At 42.5% G+C, this 26,599-nt stretch overlaps 1 protein-coding gene and 1 long non-coding RNA gene across 4 annotated transcripts in view; one reads left to right on the forward strand and one right to left on the reverse strand.

Annotated features, from left to right (window-relative positions):
* Window positions 1-6,545: 6,545 nt before the first annotated feature.
* On the reverse strand, window positions 6,546-14,567 carry LOC123370810. Of its 2 annotated transcripts, none has more exons than XR_006579567.1 (3): window positions 14,018-14,567; window positions 12,662-12,785; window positions 6,546-6,646 (listed from the first exon to the last, which is right to left on the reverse strand). It is a non-coding gene; the product is annotated as an uncharacterized LOC123370810 (long non-coding RNA). The 2 variants fall into 2 exon arrangements; XR_006579572.1 differs by lacking the exon at window positions 14,018-14,567 and adding an exon at window positions 13,438-13,769.
* The window catches only part of MICU2 (mitochondrial calcium uptake 2), a 233,543-nt gene continuing 221,277 nt past the window's right edge, over window positions 14,334-26,599 (forward strand). Inside the window, exon 1 of one of the 2 annotated variants that reach the window (XM_045017582.1) lies at window positions 14,334-14,577. In XM_045017582.1, coding sequence (XP_044873517.1) covers window positions 14,368-14,577 — 210 coding nt within the window. In that variant the 5' untranslated portion in view covers window positions 14,334-14,367. Of the gene's footprint in view, window positions 14,578-15,143; window positions 15,163-26,599 lie in introns of those variants that run through there. The other variant, XM_045017589.1, reaches the window with a different exon arrangement.

Below are 26,599 nucleotides of genomic sequence, written 5' to 3' on the forward strand. Positions count from 1 at the left end.
ATCATGATTGGTGTGGAGAAAGTAAATAAGGAAATGTTATTTACTCCTCATAACACAAGAACTAGAGGCCACCAAATTAATTTAATAGGCAGCGGGTTTAAAACAAACAAGAGGAAGTATTTTTTCACACAACGCACAGTCAACCCATGGAACTCACTGCCAGAGGATGTTGTGAAGGCCAAGACCATAACAGGGTTCACAAAAGAACTAGATAAATTCATGGAGGATAGGTCTATCAATGGCTATTTGCCAGGATGGGCAGGGATGGTGTCCCTATCCTCTATTTGCCAGAAACTAGGAATGGGCGATAGGGGATGGATCACTTGATGATTAACTGTTCTGTTCATTCCCTCTAGGGCACCTGGCATTGGCCACTGTTGGAAGACAGGGTACTGGGCAAGATGGACCTTTGGTCTGACTCAGTATGGCCATTCTTATGTTCTCTCTAGTTTCAGTTTTAGGCACAGAGTACAAGTGACACAAAATTGATGTTTTAGTACAAGTATCATTCTGAAATTATACTAATAAAAAAAATAACAAAAAAGAAATCTAAGACATGCTCAACTACCAGAATATATGTGTGTTGCACAAGTGCAATAGGTCAGCATTGCCATTTCATACTCCCTACATTCAGGATTTATAACACAGCTACTTCAACAGGGACCCAGGAACTGGTGATCCAGTTTGTGGGGAGGTCTATTCATAAGATGATGTTCTGCTGAGAGCCACATCCTATCATCCACTGAATAAGGGGGACGTACTTGACAACGCAAGTCTGCCTGCCTTATCTCGATTTTCTTGGAGATAATTGCATAATGCTGCCAGTTCAGGCTTTGACATAGCGTAGAGTCACCCAAATGGAACCTGCATTGGGCAATCATAAGCTTAGTGTGAAGGGAGGATATCTGCATTTTTCTTTTCAAACACATCAGCCAACTCTTGATGTTTACAGAGGAGCACGGCCATGGGGCATTGAGAGTGTACCCATCTGGGTGACCACTCTTGCCTGAGATTTCTTTGGGTTGGAGGTTGGATCAATATCAGCTTGTCCCTGGCAGTGTTGCTGTCAAAATTTGAAGAGAAACGGATTTCCTGTCTTCACCAGCGATGGAGGGGATCCTGGAGGGCCATCCAGGAGATCCCAACAATCAGTGGGAAGTGTGGAGAGTATCACCCCAAATTGCAATATTTCCCTATGCTCCAACACACAGACTTCCACAGGGACAGTCCTGAGTCACAGGTCTTGAGGATAGGGATGAGCCACCAATAGTCTCAATCAGATCGAGGCAGCTTTTAGGCTGTAAGGTGATTTGCAAGGCACAGACTGCCACTACATCTATGAAATCGGTGGCTGCCCCAAATCGATCAGAGACTGCTGTATTGGGATCTGTTGGGCCTCTCTGGCGATATGCCACTGGATCAATACTTGCAGGTAGGATAACTTCCTAGGAAGTTGGGTGCACATACCGGTTAAAGTTGAGGTTTGAAGCTCAGACGTCTTTTGACTTGATGCCCAGGCCACTCCTCTTTACCACACCTGTACTCTATGTGCTATGCCACATAGTACCTTTAATCTAAAAGGATCACAACCTAAGTGCATAGACTTTGCCTGCCAGTGAAATGTAACACAGGCTATGGGCTCAATCCTACAGACCTCTTTGATGTGACGATGTGGGTATGGTCCTTTGTTTTTAACTAGTGCTAGCAACACTACTCAATATTTTAGACAGGAAATGAAAGTGAAGGATAACTTATTCAACTGAAACCACTGGGAAAATATTAACTACTCTAGCACACAATATAAATGACTTGTTTAAAATGTTTCCAGGATACTGTGAGCCCTTTATTACTATTGCAAAAGTGCTATGGGTTGTTACCAGGTATAGACAAACCAGAGACTTGAACCACACCTTTCTTCTCTACCTACTATTACCCATTAAGGTTCTAATCCTTCAAAGATGTATGTATATGCTTAACTTTATGCACTGTGAGTAGTCCTGTTTAAGTCACTGCCTTAGGTGTCCTGCATAAGTCTTTGCAGAGTTGAGGCCTAAATGACTACACAAGGTGCAAAACAACAATGAATTGGCCACCCTATACTTATCAACTACCAAGAAACTCCTATTTATTCAGAACACAACAACCTTAACTTTGGCCCACAGGTTGTTTTTCACCTGTTTATTTCTAAAGAATTATTTTTGCTATTTTAATATTCATATCTAAGTATTTTAAGAATTACTTTTAAGTGGAAAGTATTTGTCAGTAAAAGAGGCACTGTCAACTTAAAAATCATATTTAAAAATATTTTTCCTTTAGTTATGTTACTAATACCTACAGAATCTCAGAAAGAATTTTGTTTCAAATTGCATTTCTTTCTCAGTTTTTCTTCATATGATAATTCCTATGCAGCCTAAAGGAACTTGTTTATAAATATTGGTATTTGCTTATCACATGTACCACCAGCATGTTATGTTTTTCCCATTTGCTGTACAGGAATAGTGTCTGAAGAGAACTGGCTTCAATCTCTGTGTAGAGATGTCAATGTAAGTATATGCTGTGAGAGAAATAGCCCACATGGGACTACAGACCTTATATAAATTTTAATTATTTTTATTTTAAATAGTTTCTATCTTGATAAGTTGTAAAGTAACTTTTCTCTATCAAGATGAAAACTTCCAAAGAAATGCTGCTTGATTTATGGTCTAGTTCCTAAATATAAAGATTTCCATAAATTATCTTATTTACAAGAAGAATGGTGACATATGGGCATAAGATGTTCACATTTATTTTTAATGCTGTTGATGGATGAATGTGGAGTGTCTAGTGGTTGTTAGGACCTTTTCAATCAATTATTTTTATAGGATTTTGGGTTGAACTTTCCATAAACTGATGACATAATGTCATTTCAAGACCTTTTCACCCAGACAAGGTCATGTCAGCTTCCTCAAAAGACGTCTCTCGTCTGTATTGTTGATATTTTTATTTTATTTTATTTATTTATTTAGGGAGAGGGAGGATTATAGACTTAATCTCTGTGATATTCAAATGCTATTTTTTTTAATTGCTGGCTTAAGTGGGACTTTTCTCAAAACTGGCTCCAGGTAAGGATGATGTGACTCAAACCTGATCGGATCAAGTTGCAAGGCTCCAGAGTAGGCCTCTGATCTGATTTTCCCAAAGGCTGCAAGACAGAGGGCTAGTCTACACTAGAAGCGCTACATCAGCGCAGCTGCACCAATGCAGCTGTAGCATGTCCAGTGAAGACTCTCTATGCCAATGGGAGAGCTCTCTCCCGTCGGCATCATTACTCTCCCTCTGCGAGAAGTGGAAGCTATGTCACTGGGAGAGCATCTCCCACCAACATAGCACCAGTGTGGACAGCACTTAAGTAACTGTAACTTGCATCGCTCAGGAGGGTGGCTTTTTCACACCCCTGAGCGACGTAAGTTTTATCAAATTAAATGGTAGTGTAGACTTGTCCAGAGTGAGTGGAGATTGCAAACCATAAGAATCCAAGGTAAGACTGAGAAGCCTCACCTTTTGGGTCAATAAGCCACCAGATGGAAGACTGACATTCCTGAAACACGAAGGCCAGCCATCTTGGGGAGAGGAAGTCAAGACATCAACATGCAGCTTTTGCCAGGCTTTGACCAGTCTCCTTGGACCTGAAGACGTCATGCTAGCTAGAAGCACTGTGCCAACAACATCCCTATCTGGCTCCTTGGCTGCAGTTCCAGCTCTTGTTTCAGGAGAGTCCAGAAGATTATAGGAGTTTGTGTATCCTCTGCTATCTTGTTTTTCCTTCTACTATTATTGTATTTTGTTTTTGCTAATTGGGAGACATCCCAGCCTTTTAATTCCCTAATTTTAAAGTGCAAAACTGGCTGATGCAGGCACATGTATGAGCATCCATAAAGGCCTCACATGTAAGGCACAAGAAAGAAAGTTCCCCAGGTTTAAACAGCCCTAAAAATACACTCATAAAGATATTCATTAACATGTGTTCTGTATTTATGTTTAAAAATCTTTAAAAAATTAAACTGTCAGAGGTAAATTTTGGTACATAACAGTTGTCAAACTTCTGCTTAGCAAAATGTTCTGCTAGAGACTATTATAATATGTCTGTTGAGGGGGGAAAGGAAAGGGTTAGCCACCACACTAGAACTGAAATCTAAGGAGGAAGCATTATAATTGACTTTGAGGCTGTGATCTCAACATTAGGTAATAATTTGGTTTCAGTATGAAAATGTTTAGCCAGTTATTGTAAGGGGACTTTCGGGTTCATTATTTTATTCCCTGTCAGGCCATATCACCATCTTGGAATGCCCATGTTGTTTGGCATCCAACTTGGCTCCCTGTCTTTATCCAAGCTTTGGCGCCCTTTTTCAACTTTGGTGCCTTTTCCACGCAGTGGTGGGAATGGGTAGAATCATGTGACTGGCTAATCTGCTCGGCAACGGGGGATTATTTAAGCCCACCTATCCAGTCACTCGGGGCTGTCCACCCTAGAGGCAGCAGTGGAAGCCATGTGTGTTGGAGGCACCTGTAGAAGCTGATGTGGCCTAGCGGCAGTCAGAGCCCGAGCAGGGGCAGTTAGTCTCTAGGTAAGGTTACCTCCAGATATCTGCACCATCTTCATAACATATGTGTTGTATTGGGAAGGGTATCTCACTTTATGCATATGATAGCAGCCCATTGAGTATCCACCCTCCCTCATACTTGCACCCAGGGAAGAAGACCAAGAAGGAAGATCACTTACCTGAAAAGGTCCATTGAGCTCCCGAGTCCAGGATCTGGTTCTTCACCCATGTAACCAGTGCTTCGTCCTGCCGGTGAGGCATGTCATGCCTATCAAAAAGAGATGGTACAGTGTTGAACTTATAATATCTTAACCTTACCTAATGTAATATTCTTGGGTCCGGGCTTCAAGCTCTGGTTAGGAAGTTAACAGCCGAGGAGTTATTTTATGTTTATCTTTCTAAATTGGGGTTCCTGTGTTCTACCTTGTTTGATTTTACCCTGTTAATAAATGTAATCTGTTTTGCACCTTAATATTTGATGGGTCCTCTGTTGGGGTTAAAATCACCTGATGATAGATGCAGGGATACTGGGGTGTAAACCTTTGTAAGCCCTTAGCCAAGCTTAACAGTTATGCATTATAGATTTGATTGACTTGAGTGGAATTCATCCAATAACCTACTTATTTGATTATATGATTCCAGTTCAGAACTGAGACTAACTTGATTTGACCTTGATTTGATTTTGATTTGGTAATAGTATTGCTTTATTCTTATATTAGTATTAACAGTAGCTGGTGATCTGTTGTTTTGATTTTATATTATTTGTTTAGAAGTTTTAATAAATTAATAAAACTGATATCGCGGGTCAGATTTTTAAAGATATTCAAGTGCCTAGTAGGATTTTCAAAAGCACCTAGTCATTTTATTTCCATTCAATGGGAGTTGGGTGCCTAGGTGCTTTTGTAACATATCTGCATCTTAGGCATCTAAATATCTTTAAAAATCTGACCCTGAATTAGGATGACCATAAGAACATAAGAATGGCTCTACTGGGTCAGACCAAAGGTCCATCTAGCCCAGTATCCTGTCTTCTGACAGTGGCCAGTGCCAGGTGCCCCAGAGGGAATGAACAGAACAGGTAATCATCAAGTGATCCACTCCCTGTCGCCCATTCCCAGCTTCTGGCAAATAGAGGCTAGGGATACATCCCTGCCCATCCTGGATAATAGCCATTGATAGACCTATCCTCCATGAATTTATCTAGTTCTTTTGTGAACCCTGTTATCATCTTGGCCTTCACAACATCCTCTGGCAATGAGTTCCATGGGTTGACTGTGCGTTGTGTGAATACTTCCTTTTATTTGTTTTAAACCTGGTGCCTATTAATTTCATTTGGTGACCCCTACTTCTTGTGTTATGAGAAGTAGTAAACAATACTTCCTTATCTACTTATCTACACCAGTCATGATGTTATAAACCTCAGTCATATCTCCCCTTAGCCGTCTTTTTTCCAAGCTGAAAAGTCCCAGCCTTATTCATCTCTCCTCATACGGAAACCGTTCCATAATTTTTGTTGCCCTTTTCTGAACCTTTTCCAATTCGAATTTATTTTTTTGAGATGGGGCAACCACATCTGCACACAGTATTCAAGATGTGGGCATACCATGGATTTATATAGAGGCAACATACGTCTTGTTTTGGCCAGGACAGTTCCCTTTTTAAATCCCAGGCCCCAATGCCCTGGGCAAAATTGGGCATTTGTTTCCTGGCATGAGTTGCACTTTGTTAAGGGGGTTTGGAAGAATGTTTTGGGAGACCAGTGGTGACACAAGGAGTTGGGTGACGGGACTCGGGCAGTCAGCTCCAGTCCTGGGTGGCATAGGGCTTGGGCAAACAGCAACACCAGGGTGGCTCAAGACAGAGGGAGGGGTGTGTGTGTGTGTGTGTGTAACTCAGTGATGCAAGGTGGCTTGGGCCAGCCCTGTGCGGTGTCACGATTGTACTTTGGTAAATATGGTCAACCTACCTTGAGTCTCATTTCTTTCAATAAGCAATGTGGATCCAGAACTTTTGAGGACCTGGTTGGATATCAGCCAGTCAGCCTGATCAGCTCCCTGTAATTAGCCCTGGGGTATCAAACCACATTGTTTCATTATAACACTGATAACAAAACCTCTTATATGTCTTTTTTTTCTGTTTAGCGAGACAAGGTGGGTGATATCTTATATCAGACCAATTTCTGTTGTTGAGAGAGCCAAGCTTTCAAGCTTACTCAGAGTGCTTCTTTTTCTGTTTGCATTTATTCTTATCTGCCCCCAAATCTTTGTCTTCTCACCCCTGACAAACAGCTAGGCTGCACTTCTATTAAACAAAACAAGATAGTAGTGGATTTCTTAAGAGGAAGGATGGTCTTATTGTGAAAGGGATTAAGAAGTGCTTGGTTCAAGTCCCTGCTCTCCACAGTCTTCCTGTTTGACTTTGGTCTAATCACTCTATGCCTCAGTTCTTCATCTGTAAAATTAGGACAATACTACTTCCCTTCTCTGACTTTTCATCTGTTTTGACTATTTAGATTGTAAATTCTTTACTAAGAGGCAATTCTTGCCCTATTTGTTTGTACAGTACCTAGCACAATGTGGCCCTGATGTTGGTTTGGGTCTCTAGGCAGTATTGTAATAAAAATATATAATAAACAAAACTTTAAACTGCCCTACATCAATTCCTCTGAATAAATACAACCCACATAGAGGATGGCTTTCCATACCTTCCCCAACTCCCAGCAGTATTTGCTTTTCCCCAAATATACTGCATTTGAAGCCCTCATTGCCACACAGCGGCCTGCGAGAGGGCGCCCAGACAACATGAATGAATACATTTTCATCTCTCATCTCTTATTCTTTGATATAAAGTAGTGAGAAAAGGTTTGAACTGAATGTAACAGGAGTTAAATTAAGCTGTTACAGGGAATGTCTGAATGCTGGCACAATGCCTAATGCTCTTGAGAGGATTGGAGTTCTCACATAGTGAATCTATGTTGGCTCTAGGCCTAATACTCTTAAGACATTGAGAAGAAGCAGTGGACTTTTGGACATGTGGATCTGTAGGTTTATTTAGTATTTTTACTCTTTGTATTTGACTTTGTAATACAATTTTTGAGGGAAACAAAGTTTCTGCCTGACAAATTCTCAGGAATCACAGAAAGAACTCCTAGAGAGACACTGTCATGAAACATAGTTTTTGTCAGTATGATTTCACATTGTATTAATCATGCCTAACAAAACTGCATTATACATCAGGCATTGTAATATAACAAGATTCAATGCAGCACTGAAATCTATAGAAAAATTCAATTTTTACAGATTTCATAAAATATTTTACTAGGTTTTACGTTTGCTTTTACAGATTGTTAGCAGCGTGGGCATTGCATCTACTAAAATGTCTCTTCCCCCTTCTCCCCCCCATATAATAAGATACACAATGACTGACTTCCATCAAAGGCACACTTAGCCCACATTGTACTGGCTCACCTGGCAGATTATAGACCACAGGGGACCCAGGTTTGAGTTCAGCTCCAACAATGTGCAAGACGCATATAGAGCAAGTTAGTCATATCACTCCACTAGCTGTAATCTTGTCAGCTTTCAGAAGCTAAGCATGGTCATGCTGGGTTAAATACTTGGCTAGCTGCCCTTAAAGGAAAATCCAGGTGCTAAAGGATGTTGTGATTTATGCCACTTTTTGCAGGAATAGTGCTAACCCCATTCTGCTGATGAAATCCCAGTTTTGGTAACTAAATTATTACCATTTCTATGGGACATGGTAAGCTTCACTTCTTCACTGTGTGATGTTAAATAGGAACTACATTTCTGTGTCAGGTAACGTGTTCCTATATATTTAGGGATAAATTTTGCCAGTGCATATGCAAATATGTAAGGACACAAGCCTCAATGGGTGCCATGTGTGGATACAGATGGAACCCTATAACACCATGTTAAAGTATGGTAGCAGCTGTGTACTGCTGTTGTGGTAGAATACAGACTACAGGGGTTTAGTCTGAGGAAAAACAGATGACTGGTCCAAAATTAGGCATTCTTACAGAAAGGAAAACAAAAAGTGCCCTGCAGGGTGCTGAGCTGGCCCTATTTGTCTGTACCATAATCATATGCTTAACACTATGGACACATGGAACCCAAATCTCTTGCCTCCGCCATGCCTCACAGTGTTTCCGGGTATATGCCACCACACATGAAGTGAGATGGGAGGCAGGGAATTTTTAATGTGTATTTGTGACAATGCTCCATTTGGGAAGTTGCTCTGTGGTAGTCTACAGCAGCAGTTCTCAAACTTAATTGCACCGTGACCCCCTTCTGACAACAAAAATTATTACACAACCCCAGGAAGGGGGACCAAAGCCCGAGCACACCCATGCCCTGCTGCCCCAGGCGGGGCTGGGGGGCCCAACGCTGAAACCCAAGGGCTTCTGCCCTGGGTGGGGGGCATGTAACCTTAGCCTTGGGCAGTGGGGCTCAGGCTTCAGCTTTGGTACCAGGCGATGGGGCTTGGGCTTGGGCCCTGGACCCCAACAAAGTCTAACACCAGCCTTGGTGACCCCATTAAAATAGGATCCTGACCCACTTTGGGGTCCTGTCCCACAGCTTGAGCACCCCTGGTCTACAGAGATGGGAGTATTATGTATCTTAGTCTGTGGGACTGCAATGGGAGGAGGAATTGTGTAGTGCAATGTACACCCCCTCTTTCTTTGAGGGTAGGGATGGGATTTTGTGGTATGTGTTAGTCTGTGAGGATGGAAGGATTTTGCTGTGTGTTCTACAGTCTCTGGGGATTAGAGAAAATTTTGCTGTGTGAGTTAGGTCTATCTCTCTGAGGATGGGAGAAGCATTTTGCAGGGTGTTTTACAAACTCTGAGGATGAAGGAGATATCATAGTATGTGCTACTGTCCAGGGGGATTTTGCTGTGGGTATGTACAGTCTTGCCCATCTGTGGATAAGGGGTGCTGATGAGAAGGTGGGCACATTTTCAGGAGTGCTCCATACCCCTCAGATTGTGTCCCTCTAAGGACCAGGATTGCACATTCTGATAGATGTCCCATACCCTTTAGAAATGGGACACTGGCACTAAATACTAGTGGAAGGTTGGGTATATTCTGAGATGGGAGTGCTCAGGTGAGTAAAGTTACTCATATACATAAGTGGATTCAGGACATGAAATTGAAACTGTTTTAGTGGCACTAATGAATGATATCTTCCTGTCAATCGATATAGGGCAAACATCAGTTTTCATCCTCTTGGTCCTCTCTGCATCATTCAACAGTGTTGCATCATTCCATACTGCTGCTTCACTTGCGTGAGATGGCAAGGGTCCAAGGTAATGCACTAAAACAGTTTGAGTCCTTCCTGGAGAGATGCACCAACAAGAAGTGATGGACATGGCACTTCCACCACTAGAACCCTTGCTTGTGGAGTCCCACAAGGATCCCTTCTCTCCACAGTCCTTTTCAACATCTACATGCAGCCACTAAGTGAACTGGTCAGAGTGGGTGGAAGTGTATCCCTTTTTATAATAAGGACTCAAGTACCAGCAGTATGCAAATAATGAACAGCTCTATCTATCCTTCACCATATATGATATGACCACACCACTAAGATGGCACAGTGCTTGGATGAGATCAGTTCATGGATGAAGAACAGTTTGCTGATGGTGAACTTCAGCAAGACAAAGGTGATTATGCTGGACAGAGGAAAGCATTTTGAAGAGTTCATAGCCATGGTGCAGTCTCCTTTGGTTGAAGATACACACCCAAAATTGGTCAATTCACTCTGTGAGTTTAGAGTACTCTTGGATTCGTCACTGATGCTAAGGTCTCACATAGTAACATCTGAGAAAAACACTTTCTGTCATCTCTGGTTGGCTAGAAGACTCAGTCCCATCCTGGTGGAGGATGACCGGGCCTCACTTGTTAAAGCTTTCATCACCTCTCTACTGGACTTCAGGAATGCAATAGATCTCAGCATAAAACCTTAAACACTGAGGAAGCTCCAACTAGTACAGAATACTGCAGTGCATCTCACGATACTGGGTATCATGATCATATCAGACTTGTCCTCTGCTCTCTAAACTGGCTTCCCATAGACTATCAAATGAAGATCAAGGTCTTGGTCCTTATCTTCAATGCGCTCTGTGGCTTAGGCCTAGGATTTCTAAAAGATCATCTAAATCCTGGGATGAACAACTCTGCTCTTCTGGCACAATGGAATTCTCTACAGTATTGGTAAAGTTCATCTGTGTGGGAGACAAAATTTTCTTCGAAGTCAATCTGAGACTGTGGATTCAACTTCCACAGAAAATAAGGATCATCACAAATCTCACCACTTTCTGCTCCAAGTATAAAGTGCATTTCTTTGACTTGCCTTCTCTAATATAAATACATAGCAACATGTATAAGTATATTAATAACTCTATCAAAACAAGGCATTCATTGCACACACTTGGAAGAGGATAAACAAATAAACATATGACAAATGGTAATCATGTTGCTTAATGTACCGCTGGAAGGTGCTCAAGTTATGGTGATGAGGGCAATATAAGAATCTATGTAGAACAGAAGTGTTTCCAGAACTGGGCCGTAGGGTTATTATAAAAGGAATACACTTCCCACTCTTCATTTACAATACAACTAATTAATATAGGAATTAGTAAAATATTCTTTTTGTATGTAATAATATATGAAAGAGATAGACAATTATCTGTCTCCTAAAAAAGGAAATCTCATTTTCACAGGGGAATTATGCCAGACTAATTGCCCTACTCTGTCATGTTGTCTAATGAATAAAGGATTATAAAATTCCTTTAGCAACAACTGATAATATTTGTTTAGCTGTAACTGCGGTGTGTTAAAATTGTAGACTGTCACTTTAAATTTCAGGGTTTTTTCCTGGTCCTGCTTGCAAGCAGCAGACACCACTGATTTAGTCTACTTAATGTATTCTCTCTACACACACACATATGATTTGAAAGCTTATTATGTTTACTTTAAGATGAGGTATGATGTGGAGCTGTCAAGTGGTGCTGTTACCATAAAATGTGGATAAACAAACACCCTCAACACATTAAAATGACCACTTTGAAATATCTGCATTTGTTCCTATTAGTTTAATGACTGTTTTATTTCAAAACATGAAATTAGATTTCTCTGTGATCTCACTGCAACAATATAAAGGGTAAAACAAAATCTAATAATAAATTTGTACAGGTATCATTGAAATGTAATGGGATCTTGCCTACCAACTCCCTGAGTTTGCTAAAATCTGCCTTCTTGAAATCAATTTTCTTTATTGTGCTGTTTTTTCTCCTACTGTTCCTTAGAATCATGAACTCATCATTTCCTGATCAATTTCACCTAAGCTGCTTTCCACTTTTAACTGCTCAATCTGTTCTTCCCTATTTGTCAAAATCAAAGCTAAGGCAGCTTCTCCCCTAGAGGCTTTCTCCACCTTTTGAAATAAAAAATTGTCTCTAATGCATTCTAAGAACTTGTTGGATAATCTGTGCCGCACAATATTATTTTCCTAACATGTGTTTGGGTAGCTGAAGTCCTCCATCGACACCACATCCTGTGCTTTGGATGATTTTATTAGTTGTTTATAAAAAGCCCCATCCACCTCCTCTCCCTGGTTAGGTGGTCTGTAGTAGACCCCTACCATGACTTACCCCTTTTATCCTTACCCAGAGACTTTCAACAAGGCCGTGTCCTATTTCCATCTCAACCTCAGTCCAAGTGTATACATTTTTGATATTATAAGGAAACACCTCCTCCTCCCTTTTTTCCCTGCCTGTCTTTCCTGAGCAAGCTATATCCTATTATACCAATATTCCAGTCATTTGTATTATCCTACCAAATCTCTGTGACACCAACTATGTCATAGTTGTGTTTATTAACTAGCCTTTCTAGTTCTTCCAGTGTATTCCCCATACTGATCACATTAGTATACACACATCAAACATACTGATTTGATTTCTCCCCACTTATGTTCTCTCTTGTTTCTCCCTTATCCCTGCTATAATGGCTCATGCTCCACCCAGATTCTGACCTTTCTTCCAGGGCACCATGTTTTTGACTTACCTGTGGGCTTTTGTCTCCTGCCCCCATTGAATCTAGTTCAAAGCCTCCTCACAGGTTAGCCAGTCTGTATCCAAAGATGCTCTTTCCTTGATATGTGGTTCCCATCTCGGCTCAGCAGTCCTTCCTGGAACAGCATCTCCTGGTCATGGGCAGCACCGTCCTCTGGTGCAGCCCAGAGCCCCCCCCCCACCATGGCTGCCGGCCCCTGACCCAGGCTAGCCCCGGAGTGCCAGTTGGGTGAGTGGCGAAGCCCCAGCCCTGGATTGCTGGGAGGGTAGGTGGCATGGCCCCAGCCTCCCCAACCCCTGAGTGGCGGGTGGTGTGGCGCGGCCCCAGGCTCCCCAGCCCTGAAGTACCGGGTGGGCAGGTGGCATGGCTCCATCCCTGAAGCACCGGGAGGGCAGTTGGCGCGGCCCCAGTCCCCCCCAGCACCAGAGTCCTCGGAGGGCGGGTGGCGCAGTCCCAGCCCCTAAGTGCTGTGTGGCATGGCATGGCCCCAGCCTCCACAGCCCCAGAGTGATCGGAAAGTGGGTGGCATGGCCCCAGCCTCCCCAGCCCCGGATTGCCAGGTGGGCAGGCGGTGCGGCTCAAGCCCCAGAGTCCTGGGAGGGAAGGTGGCACGCGCGGCCCCAATAGCTGCCCAAGCCGGAGCCACTGCACACGGGAACTGGAAAGAGTGGGCCAAAGCAGGAAGCAGGAGGGAGTCTGGGGGCAAGGCATGGGCGGGGCCACACCTGGGCATTTGGGAAGGCACAGCCTTCCCCAGCCTATGATACCTGCTGCCCATGCCTATATTCAAGGAAGCTGAAGCCCTCCTGGTGACACCATCTGCGCAGCCAGTCATTCACCTCCAGGGTGCATCTGTCTTTGCCTGGTCTCCTACCCTTGACTGCAAGGATTGAAGAGAACACTATCCACTCCCCCAGCTCCTTCACCATTACTCCTGGAGCCAGGGAGCCCTGTAGTCACGCCTGATCTGCTCAGGGTCATACCTCACACAGAATTGTTAGTGCCCACAGGGATGAGTAACACGGGGTAGTAGTCAGAGGGATGGATCATCCTTGACAATCCCTCCGTAACCTCTCAGATACAGGCCCCTACCTCCCAGGACACCATGTCAGGCTGACAGATGGGTGCCTCCGCCCCCCTGATGACCAGTAGTGGAGGGCTCTGTTTGACTTCTGCATTTCCCCAGCCTCTGTAGCTGCTTCTGGAAAGATGGTGGCCTGGAAAATGGCCCTGGCTGCGAGTGCCCCACATTCCCTCAGGGGCAGAGTCTCTGGGCTGCGGGCACCCAGGGGCCAGCACTGGGGTCTGGGTGAAGAGCCCTGGCTCTTTATTTATTATCCTGTTAACCTTTGCCTATTTGTTGCTCCCTGGCACTATTCTGTTTCATTGTGTGGTGGGGGGTGACTTGATGGACACCCCATGCGCCAGGGCAGGAGTGGGCTCTGTGGGGCAGGCACAGACACCGGGCTGGAGGGCCGAGAGGGGAGTCACACACAAGCCTAGCACTGATGCTGAGGGAATTCCTGCGCCACCCCCGCGGGTCCCTCTGCGCACTTGTGGTTAGTGGAACTGAGGGCAAAGTAAGGGCAGAGGCTTCACTCCTCCATTGCGCATGCTCCCTAGCGCGGCTCTGGCCGGCTCGGTAGCAGAGGGCTCCGTGTGAGTTCTGCGTTGGCTCTGTAGCGGCTTCCGGGAAGATGGCGGCCTGGAGAGTGGCACTGGCTGCGGGTGCTCGGCGTTCCCTGAGGGGCAGCGTCTCCGGGCTGCGGGCCCCCGGCAGCCAGCAGCGGTGTCCGGGTCTGTGGGCTGCAGCTGCCACCCTACTTGCAGGAGGCTCGTTGGCAGCGGGTTACAGCGGCTGGTGCGGACGGGCAGCGCCCGGTGGGTTCCTGACGGTGCTGGCTCAGGTAAGTGACCAGCTTCTCAGGGGCAGGGCTATTACCCGCTATAACTGCCGTGTCCACCGCGCGCGCCCTGGGCAGGGGCTGTTACCTGCTCTAACCCCCATTCCCACACACACATGCATCATTCGCTGGGGCAAGGGGCACTGGGCTGGGGTTGTTACCTGCTATTACACCCCATCCCCAACACACACACCTGGTAGCTCAGTGCAGGGCCATTACCTGCTATCGCCCCCTGCCCCAACTCGGTAGCCTAAGCTAAACTGGGGCTGACACTTCTCGTCTTGTCAGTACCCAGCAAAGCCCACTGACCACAGGGCATGCAGAGTGACACTATGTGACCCAGTGCAGTACACAGCTTATGTCAGGAAAGCCTGGCAGGTAAAGAAAGGTGCATAGACAATAATTACACTGTATCTGACCCAAAGAAGAGTAAGTGACAGTGGAAGCTGGTGACATCTCTGCTTAGGTAGGTGTAGTATGAAATCATCTGATAGCAAACCGTAATGATCATACTTTATCTGTCCCAAAACTGTAGATAGAGCCCTCCTGGAAGAGCCTCCATTGCTTAGTTCATCTGAGGTCAAGCAGGTGAGGTAATGCATGTGTCTGGTCCCCTTGACATCAGGCAGCAACCAAGATCAACAGTATTTCACTTAAGACAATCCTGGACTTATTTAGATTAATGAGGATTTCCCTCTTAGTGCTGAGTGCCTTTCTCTATTCACTGTAATCCATAATCACACAATAATGTAGAAAACTTAGTTGCAGTTGACACAGTTAGTTGATTCAGTTCGTCAGCTTTGCCTGTAATTGTTCATTTACAAAGTTTGTCATCTGCTTCACAATCTAATGTCACTTCAGCTGGCATGGATGAGTATTTCACAAACAGAATGTTTTTTGTGTCTTGTGTTCTGTCTGAATTGCATGGCTCACCACCCAGTACAAATATTTTCCAGGCGGGTCTATGTATTACTTATGTTTGTGTTATGAATATTAGAATGTACTTGCCTATTAAGCATCAGTATGCAGATAAAGGGTTACTGTCAGGAATATAGTGAGGTGGCCAAGTTTGCAGATGATACAAATTACTCAAGATAGTTAAGTACAAAGCTGACTGCAAAGAGTTACAAAGGGACCTCACAAAACTGGGTTGATAAGTGCAAAGTAATGCACATTGGAAAACATAATCCCAACTATACATACAAAATGATGTGGTCCACATTATTTATCACTCAAGTCATCGTGGATAATTCTCTGAAAACATCTGCTCAGTGTCCAGCGGCAGTCAAAGCTAACAGAAAGTTAGGAATCATTAGGAGAGAGATGATAAAATATAGCATCACTATATAAATCTATGGTACACCCACAACTTGAACACTGCAGGCAGTTTTGGTTGTTCCCATCTCCAAAAAGATATATTAGACTCGGAAAAAGTACAGAGAAGGGTAACAACAATGATCAGAGATATGGAGCAGCTTCCGTGTGAGGAGAGATTAAAATTAAAAAGATGGGGACTGTTCATTTTAGAAAAGAGATGACAAGGGGTGGGGGATATGATAGAGGCCTTGTCATAGGTTTATTCCCCACTTTGAACTTTAGCGTTCACAAGATGGGGACCTGCATGGACTCCTCTAAACTAAAATCCTAGTTTAGATCTGGTTCTCGCTGCCACCAGTCAAGTTTTAAGTGTCTGACACACTCCCTGTTCCCCCAAAAACTTCCCCTGGGGAACACAGATCCAAACACCTTGAATCTCAACACAAAGGGAAATAATCCATTTCCCTCCTCCCCTCTCCTAGTACTTAGGAGAGATACCTGGATTCAAATTCCTTGAATCAAACAAAGAGGGATTCACTTTTCCCCCTCCCCTTCTTCCCCCTCCCCTTGTCCTTGGGAGAGATACCTTGATTCAAACTCCTTGAATCAAACAGAGGGATTCCCTATCCCCCCCTCCCTTTCCCTTAGTCCTTGGGAAAAATACCTTGATTCAAACTCCTTGAATCAAACAAAGAGGGATTCACTTTTTCCCCCTCCCCTTCCCCTGAAAATCCAAACAAGGGAAGAAATCAATCAAGTTCTAAAAAAGAAAAGATTTTATTAAAGAAAGAAAAAAGTACACTATCTCTGTATTACCAGGATGCAAAAATACAGGGTTTAACTTATAAAAACTGGAGAGACTTCCCCTCCCTCCTTCTCAGAATAATCAGAGTAAAAGCAAACAGAAATAAAGAATTTCCTTCAGCAAACACACAATTGCAAATGTAGAAATCAAATTATAAGACTAATTCGCCTTTCTAATACTTACTATACTGGATAGTAGGAAATACTCCAGGAGAACTTGGAGACATGTCTGGCCTCTCTTAGATCCAAAGAGAGCACACAACTCAAACAAAGAACACAGACAAAGCCTTCCCTCCACAGAGATTTGAAATTATCCTGTCCCTTGATTGGTCCTCTGGTCAGGTGTTCCTCAGGTTACTGAGCTTGTTAACCCTTTACAGGTAAAAGAGACTTTAACACTTAACTATCTGTTTATGATAGGCCTGTAAAATAATGAAAGGTGTGGAGAAAGTGAATAAAGATGTGTTACTTATTCTTTCACATAACACACAAACCAGGGGTCACCCAATGAAATTAATAGGCAGCAAGATTTAAACAAACAAAATGAAGTACCACTTCATACAACTCTCAGTCAACCTGTAGAACTCATTGTCAGGGGATGTTATGAAAGCCAAAAGTATAACTGGGTTCAGAAAAGAATTAGATAAGTTCATGGAGGTTAGGTCCATCAATGGCTATTAGCCAAGATGGTGAGGAATGCAACCCTATGTTCTGGATGTCCCTAAACCTATGACTGCCAGAAGGTGGGATTGGATGACTGGGGATGGATCATTTGATAATTGCCCTGTTCTGGTCATTCCCTCTGAATCATTCAGCCCTGTGTTAAGACTGGATTCTGGGCTCGATGGACCATTGGTCTGACCCAGTATGGTGGTTCTTATGTTAATAGATTAAAAAAAAACCCTCTCTTGAAAACTTCAAAACATTATTATCCATACTAACTTTGTCCTTTTCAGTTTGGGAGTGAAGTCTTTCTCTGTTTTCTTTAGGAGATTAAATTAATGTGTGTCTTGTTGGATACTTGGACATGCTTGTATTGCTGTCCATCTGGTCAGTTCTCATGAGTGGATCGGGTATTGGGAAATATACAATAATTCTGATCGGGGAATACTTCCGTGAGCAAAAATTTGTACTTGCCTTGCCTTCTAACAAATACTGAACACATTGAAGAGTGTAGGACAGGCAATTGCATAAAACTTCTAATCTTTGGTTTATTCTTGAGTCCCAAAATAGAGAGGCTAGGATTTTGCAGGTGTTGCAGTCCTTATTGTGAAGAAATGACACTTTTCTAAGATCAGTAGAGCAGTTTTTAAAATTGTGGTATTTTTATGATGAGTTAAATCTTAATCCTGTCCTTAGTCCTTGAAAATCCCCATTTAATAACAACTTGACTTGCTGTATATAGGATCCTGTCATAGCAATAATACTGCGGGTCACCCAGCATTCAGGCCCATTAACATGCTTCTGGAAATAGTTTTAATTTGCTCTGAAGAACCAACAGATTGAAAAACACAGTATTTTTGTTCATAAAGTGTAGTCTCTTATTTCACAAAAGTTGACTGCTACATTTAAAATATGAAAATATCAGATTACAGTTTTAAGCATTACAAAAAATCTTGTCAAGGGAAATTTGCAGAGATCGGTATTTATGTATAACTACAATGATTTTGTGTAACCTTAATTGGGTGCCAAAATCATCACATGAATGAATTGGAAGTAGTCTCGCCATATGACACTTGTAAGCCCCAATATTTTTTAAAAAATTAACCATGAAGGAAAAGCATCTGAGGCTGTGTTGAATTAACATGGTTCTGGTGGTGATATACCATGAAATAGCTCCTATATAGTATTTGGCTAGCTAGGTGGTAGAACTCTTTGACCCTCCAGGTGGAACCTAGCATTTCTAGGAACCATTTCTGTTGCAGAAAAGTGGAATCACTGAACAGTAGCAGATACAATTAATTTAATTTTGTTTTCCATTTTCAGCAATAAAATTAGCTGAAATTCCATGCCACTTAGAGGCAAAGGTTCTGCATCCAGTTTCTAGTGACTCTTGCCCTGAAATTTCTCAAGTGCTGACCATATAAACTGTGATACTGAGGCAAAGAACAGAAAATGAAAATGAAAATAAAAATAAGAGAATAAACGAAAAATGGGATTGTGAAGTCCTAAACTGGAAGGGAGGTGGGGGATGGAATAGTAGAGTCAGCATAGCATGCTCCCTGCTGAGCAGTCGGTATTAGATGCTCCTGGTAGAGCTCTAGTAAATATAAATCTAAAATATTCATAAACAAATTGCATTGTAAGACTATTAAGTTGCTTATGCAGATATGTTAGTAGTATGGGGAATTGTTTTGTGAGGAACATGTGTTATGTTTGAGATTTTTGTTTTTCTTTGACACAGATAAGTGATGACTTCATTGGTTCATTGTCCTGTTGAACATACAGGCTACCAACCCACCTTTTATTTGTCTCACATTGTAGCTCTTTGATTATGAATGTCCTAAGTATTTTTTCATTGTGTAGTATGATGGGAGATGATACAGAGAGACAAGTAGTTCTGTAAAAGAAAATATTAATAGTTTGATACAAATATTCGTAAACATTAAATTAGCAGAAATTCAACTACCTTATGGTAATACAAAAGTACATTATTAAAATGTAAACTAGGAATTTTGAAATGTTTTGTAACTCTGTGTCCACCACCAAGTTATAAATGGTCTAAAGCAGGGATTGGCAACCTTTGGCACGTGGCCCACTAGGGTAAGCACCCTGGTGGGCCGGGCCAGTTTGTTTACCTGTCGCGTCCGCAGGTTCGGCCAATCGTTCGTGTCTTCATAGGATCAGGTCCTAATTTTTTCAAATATTACTTGCTCCAGAGCAGTAATGATAAGATGTGCGCATATAAAACAGTTTTTAACCATTGGCAAATGATTACTTTAGGACAAACAATATGTGCATCAAAGCTAGTTCTGAAAAAAATCATTTTGTACTTTTTAAAAAGAGTGTATTACACCTACTATATTTTCCTTTCTCTTTCCCCATTCCCTCAGACCTTTTCTTTCATTATTTATTGAACTGAATATAAAACATCTCTGGCACTGATCATCTTCTGAAGTCTTAACTGAACTTTCCTGTTAAGTAACTTGTGCAATGGCCCTAATGCTGTTAAAATGTATATATGTGCTTACATTTACTAAAGGTTGGTGTCCCATTGATTTTAATGGGGCTACTACTCATAGTGCATAAAGTTAAACATGCCTGTAAGTCTGTGCAGGCTGAGGATAAATGAATGAATCAATTTTTTCTTTCTGTAAGAAGCATAGTTAACCTGTTTCATTTTCTAGCATCTTACTTTCCTTTATTGTGTGTTAATCCATTTTTTATTTCTTCTTACAGTGTGGTCTTTGTAGTCATGGAGGCTTTTTTCTTGTTTATCTTTAGTATCTTAATTTTTTCTACTTTAGGATACGGTAGTCTGGTGTTTGTTCATACAGTGTAATTTTCTTTGTTCTGTCACTCTCTCATTGTAGACTAGAGGCAAAAGTTCATGACCAGATTTAGGCTTGGTCTACACTACACAGTTAGGTCGACGTAAGGCAGCCTTGTTCCCACCAATGTAAGTGCCCTGTTATACCGACATAATAAATCCACCTCCACTAGAGGCGTAGGGCTAATGTTGGTGTAGTTAGGGTGACGCAGTGTCTGTGTAGACACTGTGTTATTTACATCAGCTGTTGCCTGTCATTCAATTTTGCAGGTCCAGGCTGAAGCTGTGAAATTGACAAGAAAGCTAGGCTGTCACTGGGGTGGGTGGGGAACCAGGCTGCCCCCCAGGCTCCCCTCTCACAGCTGAGCTGCACTTGCCCCGCTGGGAGCCTGGCTTCCCAACCCCACCACCCCCCGAGCTCTTGGCTCCCCGCCACATCCGGGCTCCTGGTGGGGAGCACCTGGAGTCCGGGCAGGGAGCCGGGAGCCTTGGTGCAGCTGCTGGGCTCCCTGTGGGGAGCCCAAGGCACAGCCTGGCTGTGAGCAGGAAGCCAGGTGGGTGCAGCCCAGCCGGGAGGTTGTGAGCCCAGTGGCTGCCCAGAGGCTATTGGCACCCTGTCAGAGCTCACAGCCAGGAGCTGAGAGCCCGGGGGCAGCCAGGCTCCTGGCGGCAGGGAGATGAGAGCCCAGGGGCTGTTGGGCTCCCAGTGGCCAGGAGCCAAAAGCCTTGCGGGCACAACCAAGAGAAGGAGGGTAGTGTGGACATGAACCACAGCAGTAATTACTGTGGGGGTTATAAGTCTACCTTACGTAGGTTGATTTGTTTCTAGTGTAGACATTGCCTTAATGTAAGATTACTGTGGATGTATTTTTTTCTGGTCATTAAAGCTCTAGATAAGCAGTGAAGAATGTAAGAAATGATCTTTATTAATTCTCCCCCCCCCCCCTTTTTTTTTGCCTATTCTTTTTAGAAATGTATCATGGAAGTACTGTGATAGATAATTCTTCAGTGATGAATGTAAACCTTTATCTATGCAATGATTCCACATAGCTCTTAACATTGTCCGTTTACACTGTTGGCTAATGCCAGATATAGGCCTTCTCTACACTAGAAAGTGTTTGTCGATATAGATATACTGGGAAACATTCCTAGTGTTGAGACAGCTTGTATGCACAAAAGACTGCTTTTTCTGTTAAGCTTAAAAGAACATTTTTGCTGGTATAACTGCATCTATACTAGACTTTTGCCAGCATAGCTGTGTTCATTAGAGGTGTGGCTTTTTCATGCTCCTAATCAACACAACTATTCTGACAAAACTTTAAGTATAGACTAAGCCATAGTGATGGCTTATATTTGTTTTTCTGTAGTACTGTAATTCAAATCAGAGTGAAATAATGTATGGTTGAGAAGCTTGATAAGAGACTTGTCTATGCAGCATCTATTATTTTTATATTTTCAGATCATTTGCAGTCTACTGTATTAACATACCATTAAATTCTTATTCTCGCTGAAACTCTTAGACTGAAATGTCTGTCTTAACATTAATCAGTTCTGCAATTTTAAAATCCCACTAGTTGACTTTTAAATATTTGATTCTGCTTAACTGAGGTAAAGCAGAACATAAAGCTTTTGACTGGATGCAACTTTTTTGTCTTGTCTTTATACTGTCTGTTATAGCATTACATTGCAATTGTTGCTGTTTGCCTTGTGACTTTTTATTGTTTGTTCAACACCAGCAGTGTGCTACATTCTTTTCAGATAAGAGAAGACAAGGTTCCTGCCCTGAAGAGCTTACACTAAGTGCACATGGTAATTAGAGACCATAATGAAGAATTTAATACTAAACTATACTGATCTCCTAACAATCAAGCAGTCTATCCAGTGCCATTCTCTTGCATCAATGTCTTATACTTTTGAAATCCTCTTTTTTAGTTCATATGAATAAAATGTACATCTTCCCAACCCTAAAACAAAACAAATTGGTAGCTTATTTTTACATTTCTTAGAGAAAAGATATTTAAAAACATTATGCTTTCTTGTGACCTACAGACTCACATTCAGTGCTTCATGTTTTAGTTGAAAATGCACTGGGTGAGAGCCTCACCCTCATTCCAGACCCTTTATGCTGTCTGAAAGGGCTGGAGTAGTGTAAAGAGACCCTGCAAGCCCCACTTCTGGCCACAGGAGGATTCTCCTGGTGCAGGCACTGCAGAATATTGTCATAAAGCTGCCTTCTGAGGATCCTTTTGCAAGCCTTGCGGCTGCAGAGATTCCCAAAAGTGCTGCTGCCCCTAAGGGCTCACCTTCACTACGGGGAGATCGACACTGCTGCAATTGACGCAGATGGGGTCGATTTCACGGGTCTAGCGAAGACCCACTAAATCGATGGCAGAGCACTCTCCGGTTGACCCTGGTATTTTATCTCTCCAAGAAGAGTAAGGGAAGTCAACTGGAGAGCGTCTCCCGTCAACACAGCGCAGTGAAGACACCAGGATAAGTCGACATAAGCTACATCAACTGCAGCTACACCAGTAGCGTAACTTAGGTCGACTTACCCCAGTAGTGAAGACAAGTCCTGCAATAGCCACAGAAAGGCTGTCATAACTTAGGCAGGCTTCCAGGGCTGTCTAAGTTATGCAAAGAGCCCCAGAGTGTCCAGGGTCAGGAAGATGCAAAGGTGGCTTAAGGCATGTGAGAGGCACAGCACAGAATCTTAAGCATTATGTTTGTGGCACACACTACTGATGTACCTTGCTATGCAAACATTATTAGTGGGGGTTTTTTTAGTACATTTCCTCTGAATCTGATATATAACTCCTAAAATCATTTTATAGGTTGAATTAATTTGTGCCAATATTTCACATTTAGGACCCAAATGTGTGGTCCTCATTCAAGTGAAATTCCCATTTAAACCAATGTGGGTTTTGCCTGAGTAAAGCCTAGTGGGACGGTCCTTTTAAAAAAAAATTTCACCTTGCTTGGTCTCTGCAGTATCTGTATGAGAGCTGGGTGAATAATTGATTTTTCAGTTCAGACAGCCCACCAAAAAATCAGGGACAATATTAGGTTCAGTTCTGAAAATATTCAGAATTTGTCAGCAAATTGGAAAATTCCATCTCAGGTTACACAAATTGTTTCATTTCAGTCATTTTGAAAGGGCCAGCTCCAGAAACTGTGTATTTTATAACTTCTAGCCCGGTGATTAGGACTCTTGCCTGTAATGATGGGAGTTTAAATCATTACTGTAGAGCAGGAACTTGAATTCAGACCTCCCAGATGGGCATTCTGGTCACCAGTTTATAAACTATTTTGGGGTGGGTTGCTCTCAATCTCTCCTTTTGAAGGTTTTCCATTTTAAGTACTAATTGGAGCAGGAATGCGAACTCAGGTCTCCTTCCTGCCAGGTGAATGCCCTAGCCACCATGCTGTAGGCTATTCCAGTAGCTTGCAACCTTTCCAGACTACTGTACCCCTTTCAGGAGTCTGATTTGTCTTTCGTAACCCCAAGTTTCACCTCACTTAAAAAATACTTGCTTACAAAATCAGACATAAAAATACAAAAAGTGTCTCAGCCACTGAAAAATTGCTTACTTTCTCATTTTTACCATACAATTATAAAATAAATCAACTGGAATATAAATATTGTACTTACATTTCAGTGTATAGTATATAGAGCAGTATAAAAAACTCATTGTCTGTATGACATTTGAGTTTGTACTGACTTTGCTAGTGCTTTTTATGTACCACATGTTGTAAAACTAGGCAAATGTCTAGATGAGTTGATGGAAGATCTCAGAATACCTCCCGGGGGTACACATACCCCTGGTTGATAACCAGTGGGCCGTTCTGCTCAGTCTCTTCTGTTGAAGCTGTTCTGTTTTGGCCCAATGAATATTTAAGTATTTATACAAAGAGAGGGAGAGAGAATGACTCTATACACTGAATCCGGCACAGACAAGATTTGAATCCACATCTCCTACCTCCCAGGTGAGAGCCTAAATCAGCAGATTATAGAGCTTGATGGTTAGTTTCTCTCCCCTGCCTCACCTAAAAGAGGTGAGTACCCTGAATTCGAGTCCTTGCTCCAATGAAGATTTAAGTAGTTATACAAAATGGAACTACTTCAACAGGAGAGATTGAGAGTTGGCCACCCCAGAATACCATATAAACTGCTGTGTAGAATGCTCACCTGGGAGGGGAGGGAATATGAGTTCAAGTCCCTGCAGTGGAATGTGGATTCAAACCTGGGTCTTCCACATCCCAGGCATGTGCCCTAACCATTGGCTAAAAGTTATAAAATATCCATAACACAGTTTTCTGAATGCACCAATGTATTCATACCTTACACACCATAGTAATAATTTTTGTACAAAATATGGCTTGTAAGCTATCATTTGAAAACTAATAACTTGCTGGTCAATAATAACATGGTGGGATGTATGTAGCAACATTATATGTAAAGTTATAACATAAGCTGAAATAATGAGTGGACTGTGTTTACCAGACAAGTCTGGGAAGTGGGTAAATCTCTTTTTCAAAGACAAAGGACAAGCTGATGCCTCTAGTCAGGTGTCATCAAAGTTCATGGGCAATTACTTGTTAAGTGACCCTTCCTTGGCAAGGAATGGGGGCAGGAACAAACAGACCTGTATCTTAGCAAACAACAGCATGTAACCTTTCACCACCAGATGTCTTGTCTCTGTCTCTTAAGGAGCAGATCCTAATCTGAGAATTTGGTCACCAGTGTTACTGGGAACATATGGTAAGGGACTTCATCTTGAACCAAGTCTAGTTTAAGTTTTAGGAAAAATAATATCTTTATTTCTCTTGTAACCATTTATTTTAATGCCTTATACTTGTGCTCACTTAAAACCAATCATAGATATCAGGATTGGAAGGGACCTCAGGAGGTCATCTAGTCCAACCCCCTGCTCAAAGCAGGACCCATCCCCAGACAGATTTTTGCCCTAGATCCCTAAATGGCTCCCTTAAGGATTGAACTCTCAACCCTGGGTTTAGCAGGCCAATGCTCAAACCACTGAGTTATACCTCCCCCCTCCATATAGTTAAATAAACTTGTTTTATTCTTTTATCAAAACTAATCCAGTTAGGATAACTCCATTTAGGGTAGAAAACTATTGCATATTGATCCCCTTAGAGTTGCAATGGACATAATATATCTGGACTGTCCAGGAAAGGGCTGGACAATGCAGAACACACATTTTGGGGGGAAAATTGGGACTGGGAGTGTGTTGGGGTCACCCTGCAAATGGTAACCCAGACTGGTGGAAGCCAAAGTATGACTGATGTATGGCTGAGAGGCTGCAGCTATCCACAGACACTCAGGGCTGTTTGTAAGTGGCTTGCTGTTTGTAAGTGACCATGTGGGAGCTACAACAGGAAATCATTGTGAGGCACCCAAGTTTGCACTTGTCTGGATTGTACCCCAGAATGTCATACCCTGAAAATCTTTTTCCTAGCTGAAACAAGTCTGGTTAAATTCAGTAAGAGTTTTGGGTCAACCAAAACTGCACTTTCCAGCAAATCATAGAATATCAGGGTTGGAAGGGACCTCAGGAGGTCATCTAGTTCAACACCCTGCTCAAAGCAGGACCCATCCCCAACTAAATCATCCCAGCCCCCAGGGCTTTGTCAAGCCTGACCTTAAAAACCTCTAAGGCAGGAGATTCCACCACCTTCTCTAGGTAACCCATTCCAGTGCTTCACCGACCTCCTAGTGAAAAAGTTTTTCCTAATATCCAACCTAAACCTCCCCCACTGCAACTTGGGACCATTACTCCTTGTTCTGTTGTCTGCTACCACTGAGAACAGTCTAGATCCATGCTTTCAGGTAGTTGAAAGCAGCTTCGCTGAGCTCTAGTGAGAACTCTATTTTGGATGCTGTCAATGCCTTTGTTTAAGAAACTACCAAGAAAAAATCTGAAACTAGTTGGTTATTGAGCATAAATATTTGTAAAACAATTTTTATTTAAATCAGTGTACGTTTTTTTTTGTTTTGTTTTTGTTTTTGTTTTTAAAGAGGGGGGATCTTTTGTGGGATACTGATTATTCTAGCTTCCATCACATCTTGGGCCAGCTTGTGGTCTCAGATCTGCTCATGCAGCTTCCAAGCCAGAATTTCTCCCATAGCACATTTCTTAATTCCTTTTTATTATGGAAAATTGGTTTTATGGAACCAGAAGCAGAGAAGAATAACTTTGTGAGAGTATAAGGTATCTTAGCCCCCTGATCCTGCAAACACACATGCACGTAAATAACTCTGTGCATGTGAGCAGTCCCATTGCGTTTGATGGAACTACGCATGAGCACAGAGTTAATCATATACTTAAATCTTTGCAGGATCCAGCACTTAATCTGTAATTTAAATAAAAATGTTGGATTACATGGTAATAT

This window comes from Mauremys mutica, chromosome 1 (genome assembly GCF_020497125.1).
Source record: "Mauremys mutica isolate MM-2020 ecotype Southern chromosome 1, ASM2049712v1, whole genome shotgun sequence".
Classification (NCBI taxonomy): domain Eukaryota; kingdom Metazoa; phylum Chordata; order Testudines; family Geoemydidae; genus Mauremys; species Mauremys mutica.